Below are 17,872 nucleotides of genomic sequence, written 5' to 3'. Positions count from 1 at the left end.
TTTACTTTTTCAGCTGAATAGCTGAATAACAAGGAAAAATAAAATAAAATGATATAAAACTTAGCGCTTTAGGAAATAATAATAATCTATGACTTCAAGGTTTAATGATCTTATATGAATTATTCAAAACATCTATTATTGTGCTAATGATTAATTAAATAAGCTGTATAAACGCGGTGTAATTATTTGCGCAACAGTTTTTATTCCTTTCTTATTATTTTAGTTTGCTTTTTATTATAAGTCTTTTTATTTAAAAAGATTATTCGTTTTTTTAGGTGAAAATATAATAAATAATGACAATAACATTAAACGTAAATTAAAACTAAATATCTTAATTTGATATTATTTTGAAATTTTATGATTAATTTATTGAAACAAAAATGTTTGTTATCTTCTTTTTTCCTTTATTTATTGGATTCTATGGTCACAAAAAGAGCAGCATTTTGATAAATTTTATTGCCAATCATGTTTTGTATCGAGTCAAATTTTATAACATAATCTACGGGTAACAAGGCAAAACAATAAATATGGGAATTGCCTAATGAATTTACATTTGTCGCGATTTTTGGTAGTGAACTATAGAAAAATGTTTCGCAAGAATGAAATAATAAGGGAAATGCATCCACATTTTTTAAAAACATTTTTCTCTTATGTAACTCTCAAAGATAATGTTCCCATATATAACGGAATTCAGTAACTAATAAAAATTCAAAACAACATTAGTAGCTAATGTTAGTGGCATTTCACCATCTGTTAATTTTAAAACACTGTCAAATATGACGAAAAGAGATCAAACCATATTCCAAGTTTAAATTAAAATTATCCTATTTGTGTCATTAAAATTTGTAGAGAATTAATTTTTGAGTTGCAAATATTGTCGTAAATCATATTATAGAACGAGTGAATTGATTATGTGCAATATTATTGTTAAAAAGACATTTTTTCATAAAAACTTTTGAATAATGAACTAATTTAATTATTTTATCTTAATATTTTTTTTCAGGAGCCGTATTTAAAAATAAATCCAGGAAACAATACTCATATGCATTACATTCTTAATACTTAAGAAATAAAGTAGGATTTAACTTTTTTATTTATTTTTTCAAGGCCTTTCCATTATTAATTGTTTCTTGTTTTAACAACAGAAGATTTTGATATTTCCAAAAATACCATTGTAAATTAAAACATTAACATTAGAATGATTCTTTATTCTAATGTTAAAGAAGAAGAATAATTTTGAAAGCTTCTCAATTTTAAAGTCATGTGAAAGTAGCAAGTGAAGAAATAAATGGGAAGATTCATTTCAATAATAAATAATTTGCATAAATAATAAACTAAAAATCTGTCATAAAGTGAAATAAATGGGCAAAGACACCGTATATCGTGAGAGCTGCTTACCTTTCCTTTTGATGCTTTCAGTGTCCATGAGCAGTTTTGGTTCGGTGGATAAGAGTGAAAATTATTAAAATTTGGTGAAACTAGAAACCCTAACTTTTGTGTTACCACCAATGGTTGCTCTGATCCACAAGCAATTGTACTATTCACTGATGGTATAGCTAAATCAATAAAAATAAAATATTTTATTGAGAGGGACAAATAAAAAAAGTTATTTTCACTTGTAAAATAAGATTTAGTAATGTTAAATTATCTTTACTTAAAAGAGCATGCATTTTTATAATTTAATGTATTGCATTGTTTAATTTTACGTCTTATTGTGCTTTTAAGCTTATCCCTAACTTATATTTTAGGTAAGATAATGTTACTTCAATGCATATAGAAGAAAACAAATTCAGCTAAGCATGGTGGCATTATTAATTGAGCCGTTTATTTTGAAAATGGGACAAGTCCATTTTTTGTTATTGCGAGATATTTAAAGGTTTGCATTTCAATAAATTTAAAAATATTGGTAAGTATTAATACATATATGTTCTTGTGTTTTGTTGTACCAGATAATGTATGTTTATAATCCAATAGTGTTTACAGTGCTGACTAAAAGAAAGTAAGAGTTTCATTATACGTAAATGGACTTTCTTCACATTCAAAATTAGTGAATCATTGTAATCTTTCGTTTAATTGGAAAATATTTGAGTTGCAACAGCCATTTTTAATTATAAAAACAAAATACTATTTAAATTTTTATCAAATATGTATTCATTTGATAAAAAGTGAAACAAAACAAAGAGCATTCTAGTAGAAAATATAACATAAAAAACAGTTAAGTTTTATTAAGAATTTCAATGAAATTATACTTTTCCAGTTTATAATTAAATTATACTTTTCCAGTAAGTATAATTAAATAGAATTTTAATCGGGATTTAACATTTCAAAATATTTATGATGAACGGGAGTTATATATATATTCGGTCAAAAATAATTTCAATCTAAGATGGACTTGCACCACTATCAAAATAAACGTATTTTTAATACTGTTAAGAGTTAAAACTTCTTTCTCCCAAATATTAGAATCTGATTTTTTTTTTACTCTGAATTGTTTAGGTATCTATAATTGTTTTATCTATAATTACCATTACCCCCATTTTTTTCAAAAGTGGATTTGCCCCATTTTCAAAATAAACGGCTCAATTTATCTATCATTAATCTATCGTTAAATGAACATTTAATGATAGATAAACGAATTTCCAAGTATTTACTTTAATTTTCTCTTATAAAATATGAATTTGAGACACAATTTAAACATAAATTATAACTGAAATTGGAAAAAGTGAAAGAAAAATTTTATATGATCGTACTTCCAGAACTGTGAAAATATTTTTAAACAAAACTTATCAAACCGAATTTTTAACACAATTAAATTATACTTACTTTGACTTTTGACGAATTTGGTGATATATAAGAAACAAATACTAATTAAAATGCTCTTAAAATGCATTGTTTACTTTAAATGAAAAGTCATGTCTCAAAGCGTTTCTAACGAAATGAATACCTTGAGTGATTTATCGATATGATTGTTTCTATTGAATAAACAGACTTTTTTGATAACAAGATATAGATTATTTTCAATTATGAATAAGCGACTTTTATCTTTAGAACCTATTCATTCTTAATTTGAAGGTGATATAAGTCTTCAGCTTTCCAGAAAATCCAGAAAATATTATCAAAACATAAATTTATTTCTATCTGTATATTTCATTTTTTTTTTCTTCTTACGATCACAAAATTGAGCATCCAATGAAATTTCATGGAGTACTTTGAGAATGTAAACATTCATTTGCATATTCTGCATTGTTCTCTGAAATTGCTGAACACTACAGTTCAAAATGAATACAACAGTTTATCGTAAAAATATAAAACATTTTATTCCATGAAGAATGTATGCATTAATTTATACAAGAAAGATGACACATGCGACTCAATTATAAGCTGTTGCCAGTTTTTTTCAATTTAATATAGTTCTAATTACCATTATATTACATTGATATGTCAAAGGAACGATAACTATAGACAGAAAGGTTAAGACTGATAATGACCGTAGTGTGCTTGAGAATTTTTCATCAAAAATGTATAGATTACGCAGGAAATCCAAAAAGATTAAAACCCGTTTTAACTTTTTACCTATAGGAGATAGAACTGTAAATTGCGAAATTATTCAACATAAGGTAGGAAATTAGTTTATGTTAATCAAGTAATTATTTAATTTTATTTTCGAAAATTCAAATTTTTTAAAATTTTGTGCGACTGCCATGACAAAATTGGTCAATTAGAAATTTTAATTGAATGTGACTATATTATTATAAAAAGCTGCATGCTCACATACTTAAAAGTGACTATGTTTAAATGAAAATGATAGGGAACACATACTTAATTAGAAATAGAGGCGTATTAAGATCTGAAAAGTAATCGGAAATGTGATAGAATCTTCCGCATTTTCACATTGAGGCCATCTTTTAGTCTTAAAAGGTGCATGTTTATATTTGGGTTGATTCACAAATTCACACATCTGAGTGCTTAATGGATGAATTCACACGTTTTTTTTCTCTTTTAAATACAATGCAGTAATTCAGATTTATTTTCATAACAATTCAAACAGTGCATCTTACAAAATTCTTTTCGCTAAAATATTTTTTAAAAACTTCGTTGATTGAAATAATTATATATATTTTTTGTTTCATGTTCACTTCGGTAGCTTAATTTCATTTGCATGTAAGCATTTTAATTATTTTTTAAGTTAACATCTATAAATTTTAATCTATGCAATATTTTATAAGCTGGGTTTTATTAATTTACATATTATTCGTAGTTCACTGTTTAAAATGGTAAGAGAAAGTTGTATTTTTTTTATTTATGACAATTTTAAAATTGCATATATCGTGCGTTTTTCTAAAAATCTAGTTGTAAATAAGCAAAAAATTTATCTAATGGATTAATTTTGAGTAGAATGACTGAAGAAATTGTAAAAGTAAAATTTTTTGAAAATTAATGATAGAATTTTTTAGCAATTTTTTTTTTACTTGTCTAATTTAGGCTATTGCTTCTAATTCAATATCTCTTCCATGACACATAAATGAATCTTAAAATCTACAATCTGAATTTTCTAAATTAAAAGGATTTTTTATGAATGGCATTGTAAAGTCAATGAATGAAAGAAAGAATTTAAGTACGATTATATTTATAAACTAATTAATATATATAAATTGAATGATGTTTCATGCATCGGGCAGGTTGCAAAATTGCTCAAAATACTCTAAAAGACAAATTATAGAACCTAGAGTACAAAATATGGCACACAATAACTTCTGGGATACTAGATGTTGAAAAAGACATGGCTTTTCAAAATTTGAATCACATTTTTAATAACAATTTAACGAAATTTTAACATTTTTTTCTCAATAATTTCAGAATCAATTGCTGCAAAAAAGCTATTTTTACATCATATTAAAATTTTAAAAATTAACTTTACAGAGATTTAGATTTTATTTTTGTACTACTTTTCTATTATTTTAATAAGTTTTTAAAAAATATTTTAAGTATATTTTACAATACTTTTCATTGTTTTATATACAGCATTTATATTCATGAGCATTGAGTCAATATTCAATATAATCTTTATTTGTACATTATCATTATTATAATTAAGACTAAATTTATGTTAATAATTTTTACCAGTCAAAAATAATATTTTAAAAACGTTATAAAGACAGAAGAATCACGCCTAAATCGTTATTATGCTTCGATGTTTTGTATCAAAGTTTCAGATTTCCATTAGTATTTTAAAGGGCAAAAAGATATATTTTTTAAAAAAGAAAGAATCTCAGTTATATACTCAATAGTCAACAATAATTACAATTAATAACCAATTAATACAACCAACTTCGCAATAATAGGAATTTAATGATTATTTAAGGTATGATTTATTTACATCCCTTATGTTTTAAATTAAACTTTGCTTGCTCTTTTTTTCAGGGTGCTTTATTTCATTCCATTTTTTATATCGCATAAATTATTATTTATACAAAAGTGTCCTAATTCTGATTCAACAATTATCATTTTATTTATTTCTATAAAATATATCAGAATAAATATTTAATAAAACAAATTTGGTGAAGCGTTAAATAAAATTTTTGATTTCAACCTTCAAGCTCGGTCCTGAAGCTTTAGTTTGGCTTGTTCCATGTTTGAGTTTTTAGTTTCTACTTTCACAAAGAAGTTCCGCTTTAGATACCGTCTAATATCCTGTTAATTTTTTCACTATGTCGAATACTACTATTTTGCAGAATGGAATGAAAATTCAACGGATATTGTTTGAAGAGAATTGCTGTAATCTTATCAAAGGTCATCGCAATAAAAAGTTTGGGCAGTCTGTATCTACAACTGTAATACATTTTATAATGCCAAAGCATTCCAATTAAATATTTGTAGAAAAAATAGCATTGAAGTGACCTTGTGTTAGATTATATATATGTGTGTGTGCGTGTGTGTGTGTCTGTGTGCATATATCGATTTAAAATTAATATATACATTATTTAATTAATATTAATTAATACATATCTATAATTATTTAAACTAGCATTTTAAAAAAATATTTGGATAAAGATGATATCCTTTAATATATCTGCGTGTATCTAGAGCTATAACCCATAACTGGAGATATAAATTTCCTCACGCTGCCAGAAGCAAGGAGTGAAAATGATTCCATTGTTATTTTTCTTTTTTGTCTTTTGTAAACAGCATTGGAATTTATTTTGGAAACACAATACATTCCACAAATCATGTAGTTACCGAAAATATAAAAAAAATATTAATATTAAAAATGTTAAATGTTATAGTATTAAATGTTGGAAAGATGTTAAAAGAAAAACCTAAATAATCTCTTAATGAATATTTACTATCTTTTGATATTACGGAATTACATTCATTTTAATAACTGTTAGAATTTAACAAACAAAATGAAGAATACAATATTTTAAAATGTTATTTTAGGAATATTTCTTTATTTTTTGCATTATTCAAATTAAAAGCAGTTTCAGAGATATGGAGTCATTGACTCCATAAATAATAACAGAAACTTTGAAAAAGAATAACTCGGTTATAGCACGTGTTCATATTTAGACTTCTGCCTACATACTGCTAAAAGAACAACTTGAAGGGTTTTGGTTGTATGAGTGTACTGAGAAGATGATTGTATTCAAGGACAAAATACCATGTAATAATCAAAGCTAATGAGCAACGCAGAGTCATTTTGTGTTGTCTCCAGTTACGGGTTAAACTATATTTTTAAATAAAATAAGAAAAGTGATGAATTTAAATATTTCTGAAAGATTCAATTTTTAGTGAAATATTTTATAGAAAAGTGAATAAGGTCAAATTATTTTAGGCAAATTGACTGAAACTTTGTAATGGTATAAATTGCTTTATTGATCTAAATTTGAACTCAAATCCTAATCATTCTCCATGCTCTTTCTAGACTTTTGTATACGAAAACGACAAGGCAACTGTACTTTATTAGATATGTTTCTACATATTTATGCTACAGAATATTTTAGCTTCTGTTTCTGATAAAGGACTCAACCTCGATATAATTAGCGTCTTACTTCGATTTTCCTTAAAGTCTCATTTAATGCACATTTTAAGAAATACGCAATCATTTGGAATAAGCTCAGTGTCTATAGAACATTAAAAATGTTAAGGGATTCCATTAATTTTTATAAAAAATTATAACATCAATATATGACTTAATTTTCATTTCATAAAGTTACATAAAAGTACGAAATTCTATTCAGAGATTTTGCACTTTTGTAAGGATGTAAAGGTAAATTGAACTACTTTCTGAACTATAAATTTAATGAAAATAAAAAAAAAAGCTTTAAATTATTTTATAGAAATTATGTTCGAAATCATTCTTATTTTTTTTAAATTTCTGTATTGTTTCTAGAACAATGAAATTTCTACTCTTATAATATTTGTACAACTTTATGAATGTGGTTTTATTTTGAGTTTGTAAGTCTATAAGCGTTAAAAAATGTTCATAGATGTCAATTTGGCTAATAAATTGCAACATCTATAAATGAATTAATTTTTAAATACAAAAATATATGAAGTTTGATTTAGGAATGGTATTAGGGCTTGGCAGTTAAATATTTAAAAAAAAATAAAAAAAAATTAAATTGATTTCAGAAAAAATATTCTAATATGAATTTTAAAAATTGCAAATTATGCTCAAAATCATATCGAGTTTTGTATATTGCTATCTTTTTTTAGGAGCTTGTCACTTGATACTCTTGTAATATCTATATTTGTAATAACACAACTGTAATGTTATATTTGAAAAACCACAGATGTAGTAGCACAGTTGCCCTATAAGCTATTGTTCTAGTTATGAATTTGCACAACAAATATGTTAACTATATCCAGATTCTGTGAGAGCATTTCACCGGAAAGGTTAATTGTTGTTTGAGGAAATGAGAAGCTCGTGCTTCGCATACTATTATTAGTGGAAGTTGACAAAACACACTCTTCTCATTTTAGAGTCGGGGAACGAGAATCATGTAAAAGCAAATTTTCTACAAAGAAAAGGTGTTGCATCATCTATTGTTAGACGTTATACTTTGTTGTGTCTGACAACTTGTGAAATTAGAATCACAGTGGAGACCAAGGTCATGAAACATATAGCTGGAAACTTATTTACGTTTCCTAGCACTTCGTTGGCATTGTCTCACATGCTTTGCAATATATTACTCTAATGAATATATTCTATACTAAAGTTTAATATAATTTTTTTATTTAATAAAATGTACTGCTTTCTATGACTTTTGGCAGTTATTTGACAGTTGTATCGTTTCTAATATTTTTAAGAAATAATACTGTTTACTATCGAAGAAAATGAACAGTTGTGCTTCTAAAGAAATTTATTTTGCATTTCTGAAATAATTTACTGAACTTTGTAAATTTTTAAGAAATTGCACCTTTTCTGAAAACCTTTAAGAATTAAAATTAAGATTCCTGCTCCGGACAATTTAATTTTGTTATCTTTTATCGATTTTTTGTGAGCATACTATTAAAATATTTTACTCTAATTTAAAAGTAGAATGACCGAGATATCTTTTTCATTAATTTTTAATTGTCTTCTTAGCGAATTCAAAGATTTTTTTTCTACAATCCGCGAGGAGTCAAATTAGAACACGAAGAATCATAAAAATATTTTTTAAAATATAATTTAAATTTTGCTAACATTATATGTTAAACTCTTTCATTTTGATCATCTCTCTTTCTTTTTTATTGCATTTTCATTTTCAGTTATTTACTTAGACTTCTATTGCCTGCATAAAGAAAATAAACATGCAAAATCAGCATTTTTTAAAATTTTCATTGCTTTTCGTTTTTATTGCTTTTTAATGTTATAATAATGATTATTATTTATTAAATGAGTGATTATATCAAAACTTTAATTAATAAAATATGACCTATGAACAATCAAGGCTTCAATATAAGGTAAAAAACTGAAAATTTTATTAAAAAAATAAGGGAATATTGTTGTTTTTAATGTTTGCTTTTCGTAGTAACCAAAATCGTCTGCTTTTTGTATTAGATTTGTGAAAATTTTTTGCAAAAAATGAAAAAAAAGAACAAATTAAGTTTAGATTTGATGAAAGGCACCTTCTTAAATCATTACAATATTACATTTAATATCTGAATATTAAAAAAAAAGATGTGGATACTAGTAACAGATTTCTTGTTTTATTTATTAGTATTTAGGTGCTCCATTTCATGAGAAGTATTTTAGGCAGAGCCAACTGATTATGCTACAAAAATAAAAATTGCCTTTTTAAAATTATTTCTAACCAACCCTAATAATAAAAAAAAAATTTATTGCATCTCAATAAAAATAAAAATAGTTGATGATAAGAACTCACATAATAAAATATATTTTATAAATTTCAGTAACAGTAAAATATTATATTCTTTCATTGATTATGCTGTGAATCCAATCCACATAGCAAGGTGCCAAAGTGTATATTCCAGGTTGCTCTTTATCTGCGCATATTGGACCTCCAGTAGAAACAATGCCAGCGAGGAGCCAGACATTTTTGTTGTCTGAGTAAACTAATGGACCTCCACTGTCACCCTGTGAAAATAGAAGGATAAGGTTTAATTTCAATAAAAAATATGAAAGGATTTTCCTTATCTATCAATCGATTGCTAACCGATGTTTTATAGTACTTGTAATATTTAAAATTTCCTTTTGTCTAATTTTATCGTATTAATAATATGCAGAAACATATTTTTAAAAATCGTCATTCAGTTAGCAAATGATAAAAATGCATTCACTCCTGACCCTTATCTTTTCATTATCAATATTTTTTTGTCAATGTGTGGCTGTCTGTATATAATTTTCGCTTAAATTATAATTCGCTTAATTTATAAATTCGCTTAATTTTTAAATTTCGCTTAATTTATAATTAATTAAAATTCTTATATCTTGGGGTGATTTTTTAAAAAATCACCCCAAGTTGCCCATTCCTCCAAGGTATACACATGCCAAATGTGGTAGTTGCAGATCTAACGGTCTGATCTGTTGAGCGCCAACACACACACACACACACAATGAGATTTATTATAAGTATACATAAAAATACAGCTCACACAGAGGAGATAATTTCCTTCAGTCGGAGTAATTTCAAGACAAAAAATAAGTTTATTATTCTATGCGATAAGAAATTTTTTTCATAAATCTTAGAAGAATTAGGACTTTATTCGTAGCAAATAAGAGGTCTTCAAGGAAATTTTTTTATAACAGTAATTCATGCTAAGTGGGAAAAAATATATACGCCAAGAATCAAGTATATTCATAATGTATAAGTGATGTAATACTATGCTTAACAATACGTACTACACTCGAAAGTATAACTAATGTGAGCACAGAATCAAGAATGCTAATATCGGGGAAATGCACTACCTTAATTTTTAAAAAATAGGCTTTAAAATTAATTTTGAACACGAGCAGACGGCCAAACACAGTTAATGTCAGGAGTCATGGACCTAATGGGAGATTATTATTTTCACAATAAGGAAGATTCGATTTTTTGGAATCTTTATTTCTTTATTAAGTAGCGACATTAGATAATAACAGTACAGTATGTAATCTAAATACATCTCCCTATCTGTTTTCCTTTGGTTATTATTGAATCATTTTTTTTTTTTGAATTTGAACACAAATATACTACCAGTGAGTCACTTTTGAAAAGTCATCATAGTTGAAAATTGAATTGTCAATCTTCATTCTCATTTCTTTCAACTTACATCACATGAGTCATGCCCACCATCAGCATATCCTGCACACACCATCGTCGGGACCACATCAAGGTTTTTGTGCCATTTTCGACACTGTTCCAGGGATACAATAGGTACTGCAGCTTGTTTTAATTCCAATTCTGAACCGGTACCTATTAAAAAATCCTAAATTTATTTTGAATTGAATTATTATATTAATCAATTTAAAATATTGGCAGGATTTCATTTTTACAGTGTATTTATTCAGTAATGTCTGATATAAATTATACAAAATGCAATTCTGCATTTACCCATTTGAACGTATGCATTATTTTCAATACATTTTTAAGCATATTTTTTTATCATTTTATTTTAAGTGTTCATGAGCATTTTGATGATTTCTTTTTCAAAAACTTTCATCGGAATAATGAAAGTTTGTAACCCCTAGAAACAGTTTCAAGTTTCAAGAAATCATACTTGCTAGAATATTTTTTATTAGGATAATGAACTAAATCTTTTATCAAGCGCATTTAGTGCACGTTTCGGTACTGTCACAAGAATATCATAAATACATCCTATAATTTTTGTTTATTTATTTTAAAAGACAAAAGCAGAGGGTACCATGGCCTTCTGAAATTATTCAGTATAGGTGAAATAATTCATACACATAATACATGTTATTTATAGTAATGGTTTAATATATATTAAATGTTTCAGAAGTAAGAAAAAGTATTGCTAACAGTGATTTTCTAAGTGTTTTTAAGAAAAATTATTTTATACAGTAATTTTCATTGTAGTTAGGAGAGATATCCTTTAAAAATTTACTACAGTCGGTCAAGAGAGATCGGAAAATTATGCAGTTTTTTTCAATTGTAAGTGATATTTTATAACAAATAGATATAGATTTATTTATAAATCAATTTGCTAAAAACAAGGCCCGAAAAGTTCAATTTTTATTATTTAATTCCTACCAAATACTGAAATCATTTTGTTTAAAGTTGTTTCAATTGATTTCATTATTATGCATGTATTATATGCTTTATTGCCGTAATGGAACATAGTTTATGCGAAAATAGATTTAATGTGCTAATATAATCAAATATTAATAAATTAATAATAATTAAAATAAAATGTTATTTATTTACATATCTCCCTTCGGCTATTTTTTTCAACTATCGAACATTCTGAATATGTAACTTATCTGTTTTTTATTCTAAGATAATAGTTTTAAATACTGTATTTGGTATAAAATGTATATAGTATCTTATTTAACTTCATTTTCTATATTAGAAATTTTCATAACATATATATAATTCTTCGATCTAAGTCTCTATGTAGGTTTTAACAAAGGATAAAACTTTCATACGTTTAAAATAAATTAAAGGTAAAACAATTTTTGAAAAATGTCATTTTTTTATTAATAAAACCTTATTTCAAACTGTAATTGTTAAAGCTAATTTCCTCTAATATTGATTGTGCCTATCAGGCATAATATGGCCTTTAGTTTATCTCACTTCGTCAACATTTCAGCGCCTGCATTAAAACCAGATATCCTGATAAAAATGACGTCACTTAGGTCACATCCACCATAACTCGGAAACGTCTAGATACAAGTTAATGTTGATATGATATTTTATGTTCAACAAGGGCGCTTCTACCCACTGTTTTGATTCATCTGGAAATTTGGTCAGAATTATATTGAATATACATGTTCTTTAACATTCAAACTTTTTCTTTATGACTAATTATCGATTTTGTCGTGCAAATTGAAGGATTTTAACGGTAAAAAAGTATAGTTTCCGGCTCTATGCTAATAATAAAGAAGAATGTATGTGTGTATGTGTATTAGTCTGACCACGCATTCTCCTTCTAACAGACCACATCATATGACAGGGAGCTACAGAATTTGCCACAAATATGTTTTAGATGATAAAAATTTGAATTTCTGAGGAATTTAAAAAAAAATTAATTAATTAAAAAACAGGCATGATTTTTTGGTTTTTCTATTATAACTTCCAAAACTTTAAATTAATAAAAATTATTTTTACAAAAATTTAAAATACAAAACATTAAAATACAAAAATACAAAGCAGTAAAATAGCAATTTTTCCTAAATTTTAATAATTTTTCAAAAAATATATTTTTGCATAAATTTTCAGCAATACATTGTTGAAATGCATTTATTATTACTACATTTTTGTACCTCTTTGGAATAAAAGTTAAATCGTCTTTATCGTTTTATAAAATATTAATTCCTTAGATTTTCTTTAATTGTTGAAAGTTAAAAATGAAATACTGTATTTATTATTTCCGTAGTCCTACATAAGAAATCAGAAAATGAAGTTAAATTATAAAGGAAAAGAAACACCCAAACTGAAATTATTAGAGACATATCTAGAATAGTAATAACTTTTTAATGGTACTATGGTCTAAGGTGATTTGACGCCATTAAAAAGGTTCAAAAAGGTTTTAATTTATGTTAATTTAATATTTAAAAATACCTTATTGAAAAAACATGACAATCAAGATATGAATCAAATTTTTGATTAAAATTCCACACAACCTATATTCCCGGCGAACTAGTTATCATCACTAGTTGATACCATTTATAAATAACAATCTATATATATAGTATGCAATTGTCTATATAATATGCTGAAATACCTGTATAATATGTCTGAATATTAATTATTCAAATGGTTAGGAGGCTTTCAGAGGAAATATGGAGAATTTGGAAAGAACCAAATAAATCGGCATGCACCGGCATTTAGATCTGATATTACTTTGTACAGGATTGAGGCATATAGCTTTAATTCAATTAATGACATTTATCTGTGAGTATCAACTTAAAACTGATTTCAGATTTTTACATTTAGCTTCGATAAAATGAAACTCAAGCTTTGAATCCAATTCATTATTGAATTACACTATATTTAATAAATGAAATATAAGATTAGACTTGCCATAATTTAAAGATGAAGAAGACATTTACCATAATTACTTGCCATAAGAAAGAGATAAAGAAGACATTTACCATAAGTATCTCCCCATCCAGTTACGTAACACAGTGTTCCAACTGGTATTGTATAGTTTGCAGGAGGTAAGCATACAGGGGATATGTATTCTGTGAATGTTATTGGAGCATTCAGTTTCACCGCAGCAAGGTCATGTTGCTTCCTTTGGAGCCACGTTTGTGAAGGCTGTAGAAATTCAATAAAGAATAGATTTGTAATTTGCATGGTGTAAAAGAAAATAAACATTTTACATATTAGTGGATGTATATAGTGAAATTAGAGGATAAAAAAAAGTTATTTCTAAAAATAACAATTTCCCAAGGAAGGGAACAAGTATCATATTTCTCATTTTCTCAAGGAGACAAACAGTTAAAAGTTTACCTCCTAACTTTAACTGTTATAGGTGGACATTTACCTTTAGATGTATTTGTTTCAAAAACAATTGCTATTTTTTTGACATTCAAATCAATTTTAACATTAGTTCCCATTTTAGCTCAAGATATTTTAAGATAATTGTATGATGTTGTTCGATATTCTGGATTTCTCGCAATATCACGAAAATGTAAAATAAATATTGAAGAGTAACTTGAGCAGACAGGAACTAAATTACTGGAATTTATATTCAGAGAATGAAAAGGGTGGGTGGAAACACGGGACACCAGACATAATCTGACTTTTTCAGTCAACCTACATCAGTTATTTTAATTAATCGGAAATCTTTCTTCTAAATCTAATGCTATGATAATTTTTTTTAATTTACTATATGCAGAATAGACAGAGAATAAGATAAGATGATTCAAATTTTTTTTTAAATATATATATTTCTATCTGTCAGAGAAGTTTTTTTTATATAATAAAAAGAATAATTAAAAAATAAGCTGTGAATACAGTTTTTAAAAAATTATTGGAAAAAAGATGTAAACCGATTATACCATTTTTTTCTGACAGCTTTATCGATTGTTATTAATCATTTTTTTCTTTTGCGTTTTTTGAAAATAATCAAAACATTTCCTATTACCAAACACACCTGTTTATCGATCTATATACATGGAAAGAACAGTCATTTTAATACTTAAGGAAATGTAATATATATATATATATATATATATATATATATATGTAACATTATTTGTTGTGAAGTAGAATGCAGTTTGAAAACAGTGAAGATACTTTTAAATTTCGTGACGTCGTTTTATTTCATTTTGAAGAAGCCAGTACAAGCCATGAGCACACAGAACGACACAGAGAGGAATGAGGAAAAAGCTGTTGGAAATTTTATCCCTGGTCTTATATAACCTATGATTTTGATAGGGAAAACATTTCTTCATAGTACTAATATATTACGAGATTTCGATAGGGATTTTCGTTATATGCGCGGGAGAAGGTAGGGGAAACACAGGGAGATTTTGAAAAAGAATTTGCCTGATCAGCGGTATTTTATCTCTTCACGCGCAGTGTGAGAAAGTTAGATTTTAGATGATTCAACAATTTAACAAAGCCTCTCTTGAATTAATTAAGTAGAGACAGTGGAATTGGCTCACGAAACAAGAGAACATTCCAGAATGAAGCCACTATGGGCCAAATCAAGACAAAATCCTGAAAATTAATTAAATTGAAATTAGAGTTAAAATAATAATAGCATATATATATATATATATATATATATATATATATATATATATATATTTGCTATTACAACTGGAAACACAGAAATGTTCTTTTAAAATGGTGTAATTCGGACGGCGCTAGCAGTAACATCATCAAAGAACAGTTTAGCATAGACGAGGCTAAAGATAACTTTCCTCTGTTGTAGAATAAAGCAATGACTTTTGATAGAAGAATTAGATACCTTCCTTAAGTATGTGATATTTTTCGTTTGTTAATTATCCATACCTCCTTAAGTGTGAACTACTCATAGAAAGTGTGCAGATTGCCGCATTTCATTTTATATATAAATTTTCGCAACCTCTCGAAGTGAAGGCACACAGTTTACCTTATACTGATATGAATTCTAGTTAACAATCAATATAAGTTAGCACTGTACATAGAACAGTGATAAATATGTTATGGCAAAGGTTGAATGACTATACAGTTTTAAAAGGAACAGATTCAAAAGAAATAGAAACTCATTCACATTTTGTTTTTTAACAAAATCGAAATATTCGTTTGTAAACAGAAGTGGTTAAAGTAATGCAAAAACTAGTTGCTATTTTCGCAAAAGTAGTTAAATATAGCTATTTTACTAACAATAGGGATCGATGCAATAATGCTTATTGGAAGATATCTAAGACTCACCTCATATGGCTTAAGGCCTTCATATTCAGGATGAATATGTATGGATTCCATATATCGTATTAGTTCTGTTTCATCAGGAATCAGCCGAAAATGCTTGCCCAATAATACGCTCCATCTTAGAACGTCTAAATTATTGCTATAAATAAAACATAATTATTTTTAAATAAGTATGATTGGCACCGTGCTTTTAATGATTCATTATGAAAATTTATATATGTTCATTTTATTTAATCATCTGATAAAATTAGAATAAAAGATTGGAATGAATCAAAAACTTTTCTTCGCGGAAAATTTTATCCCATCTCAAATATTTTTCTATAAATTCTAGAATTTCTTCCTAAGTATCCTAATCTGAGAATCATCACTAATGATATAAAGAATAAATTCATATATTTTCCTAATCATTTCCAAATAAATGTTTTTCCAATTACATAAGTACTTTTTATTGACTTGAAAATTGGGATAATGAAGAATAATGGTGATAACGGAAATTGGTATTATTCAAGGTGATTCCAAACCCAGCATACAAATAGCTTGAATAAGCAGATAAAGTAGAAAGAAGCCTGAATGCATAACTGTAAACATTTCCCTTATTAGCTATGGGATGTTCTTTGTAGAAATGAGTCAACAACTGATGAAGTTTCTTTATTTAGCAATAGTTAAAATTGAGGAAAGAGTGCTTACTTCTGTGTCACTGAATGTTTCATATTCACATAAATTCCCGTGCAAATTGTTTGGAACCGTCGTTCCGGGCTTACTCCCTCCACAACTTCCCCCATATTAAGATAAAAAGCTTCCAGCATGGTGGTTGGCTCGCGCCATCTCATTGGGTACAGAAATGGTGGGGGGTTGGATATCTCCTTCCGTTGACAAGACGTGTTCCCCACGAGAAGGGTTGTACCATGACCGGTGATGCCCTTTAAGATTCGGCCAGAGTTCTGGGCCAGAGTTGCTGACGCGGCGATTCGATGAATCAAATTTAATTCGAATTCCTTAATTATGTGAAAATTAGTTGCCAGTGTAGTTACTTCCTCAGCAAGGTACGTATCCACCATCTGAACATTTATATGCTGTTGCATAGTTTTCATATGTTGTCAGAACTTTAAACGATTACTGCTAAAAATTAACCATAACGGCTGCAAACAGTCCCTTTTAATTTATCTGTTTGAAAATTACCTTCCTATATAATTTTCATCTCCCCCCCCTTCCTTCCCCAATATTTTGCAAAATGATTTTTTTTTTCTACTTTTAGTGATTTTAAATATATAATATTGCTTAAACGTCCAACAAAAAATTTCTTTGATAACTTAAGAATGTCTTTCATGAGTGACTAAATATCTATTAGTATACTTTTATTTCCATTGTAATGACTATGATGTCAAGAAACATTTATGAAGTCATTTTGCATTCAAGTGAATTTTATATTCATTGTTTAATTAAATTGAAAATAATCTAAGAGAAGCAAAACTTAAGATCTCTTACTCTTGAAAACAGTGTGCAGCAGTAAGAATCCATTGTTTGTCAATTAACACTCCTCCGCAAGCGTGGCTGAATGGCTCATTGCCTATCAAACGCAACGACACTTGCCAAGGCCAGCTTCCAGGGACAGCCCTCCTCCCACCAACAATGCGATAACTTTCAAGAACTGGTTTCACGCTAGGGATGCCACAGTTAGTAGTAGTGTTATCTTTTGGATCTAAATAGAAAAGGAAATTTAAGATACCAAATAAATGTAATTTGTTTTAAAATATTTCTTGGAAATTCTCATCTCTATATCGATCTCTACAACAATATAATGCGAACTACCAAATGAGGATGTGTATATGAGTGATGGATGT

At 27.1% G+C, this 17,872-nt stretch overlaps 1 protein-coding gene across 1 annotated transcript in view; it reads right to left on the bottom strand.

The window, feature by feature from the left end:
* LOC129973760 (ovochymase-1-like) overlaps positions 1–17,872 on the bottom strand; it is a 40,703-nt gene that overhangs the window by 10,216 nt on the left and 12,615 nt on the right. The window contains exons 5-10 of the mRNA XM_056087514.1: positions 17,517–17,730; positions 16,035–16,170; positions 13,760–13,925; positions 10,756–10,898; positions 9,418–9,580; positions 1,399–1,556 (exon numbers count right to left, since the gene is read on the bottom strand). Of these exons, the coding sequence (XP_055943489.1) occupies positions 1,399–1,556; positions 9,418–9,580; positions 10,756–10,898; positions 13,760–13,925; positions 16,035–16,170; positions 17,517–17,730 (980 nt within the window). The remainder of the gene's footprint in view (positions 1–1,398; positions 1,557–9,417; positions 9,581–10,755; positions 10,899–13,759; positions 13,926–16,034; positions 16,171–17,516; positions 17,731–17,872) is intronic.

The sequence above is a fragment of the Argiope bruennichi genome, chromosome 1 (assembly GCF_947563725.1).
Source record: "Argiope bruennichi chromosome 1, qqArgBrue1.1, whole genome shotgun sequence".
NCBI lineage: Eukaryota > Metazoa > Arthropoda > Arachnida > Araneae > Araneidae > Argiope > Argiope bruennichi.
This window is presented reverse-complemented; position numbering and strand designations above follow the sequence as displayed.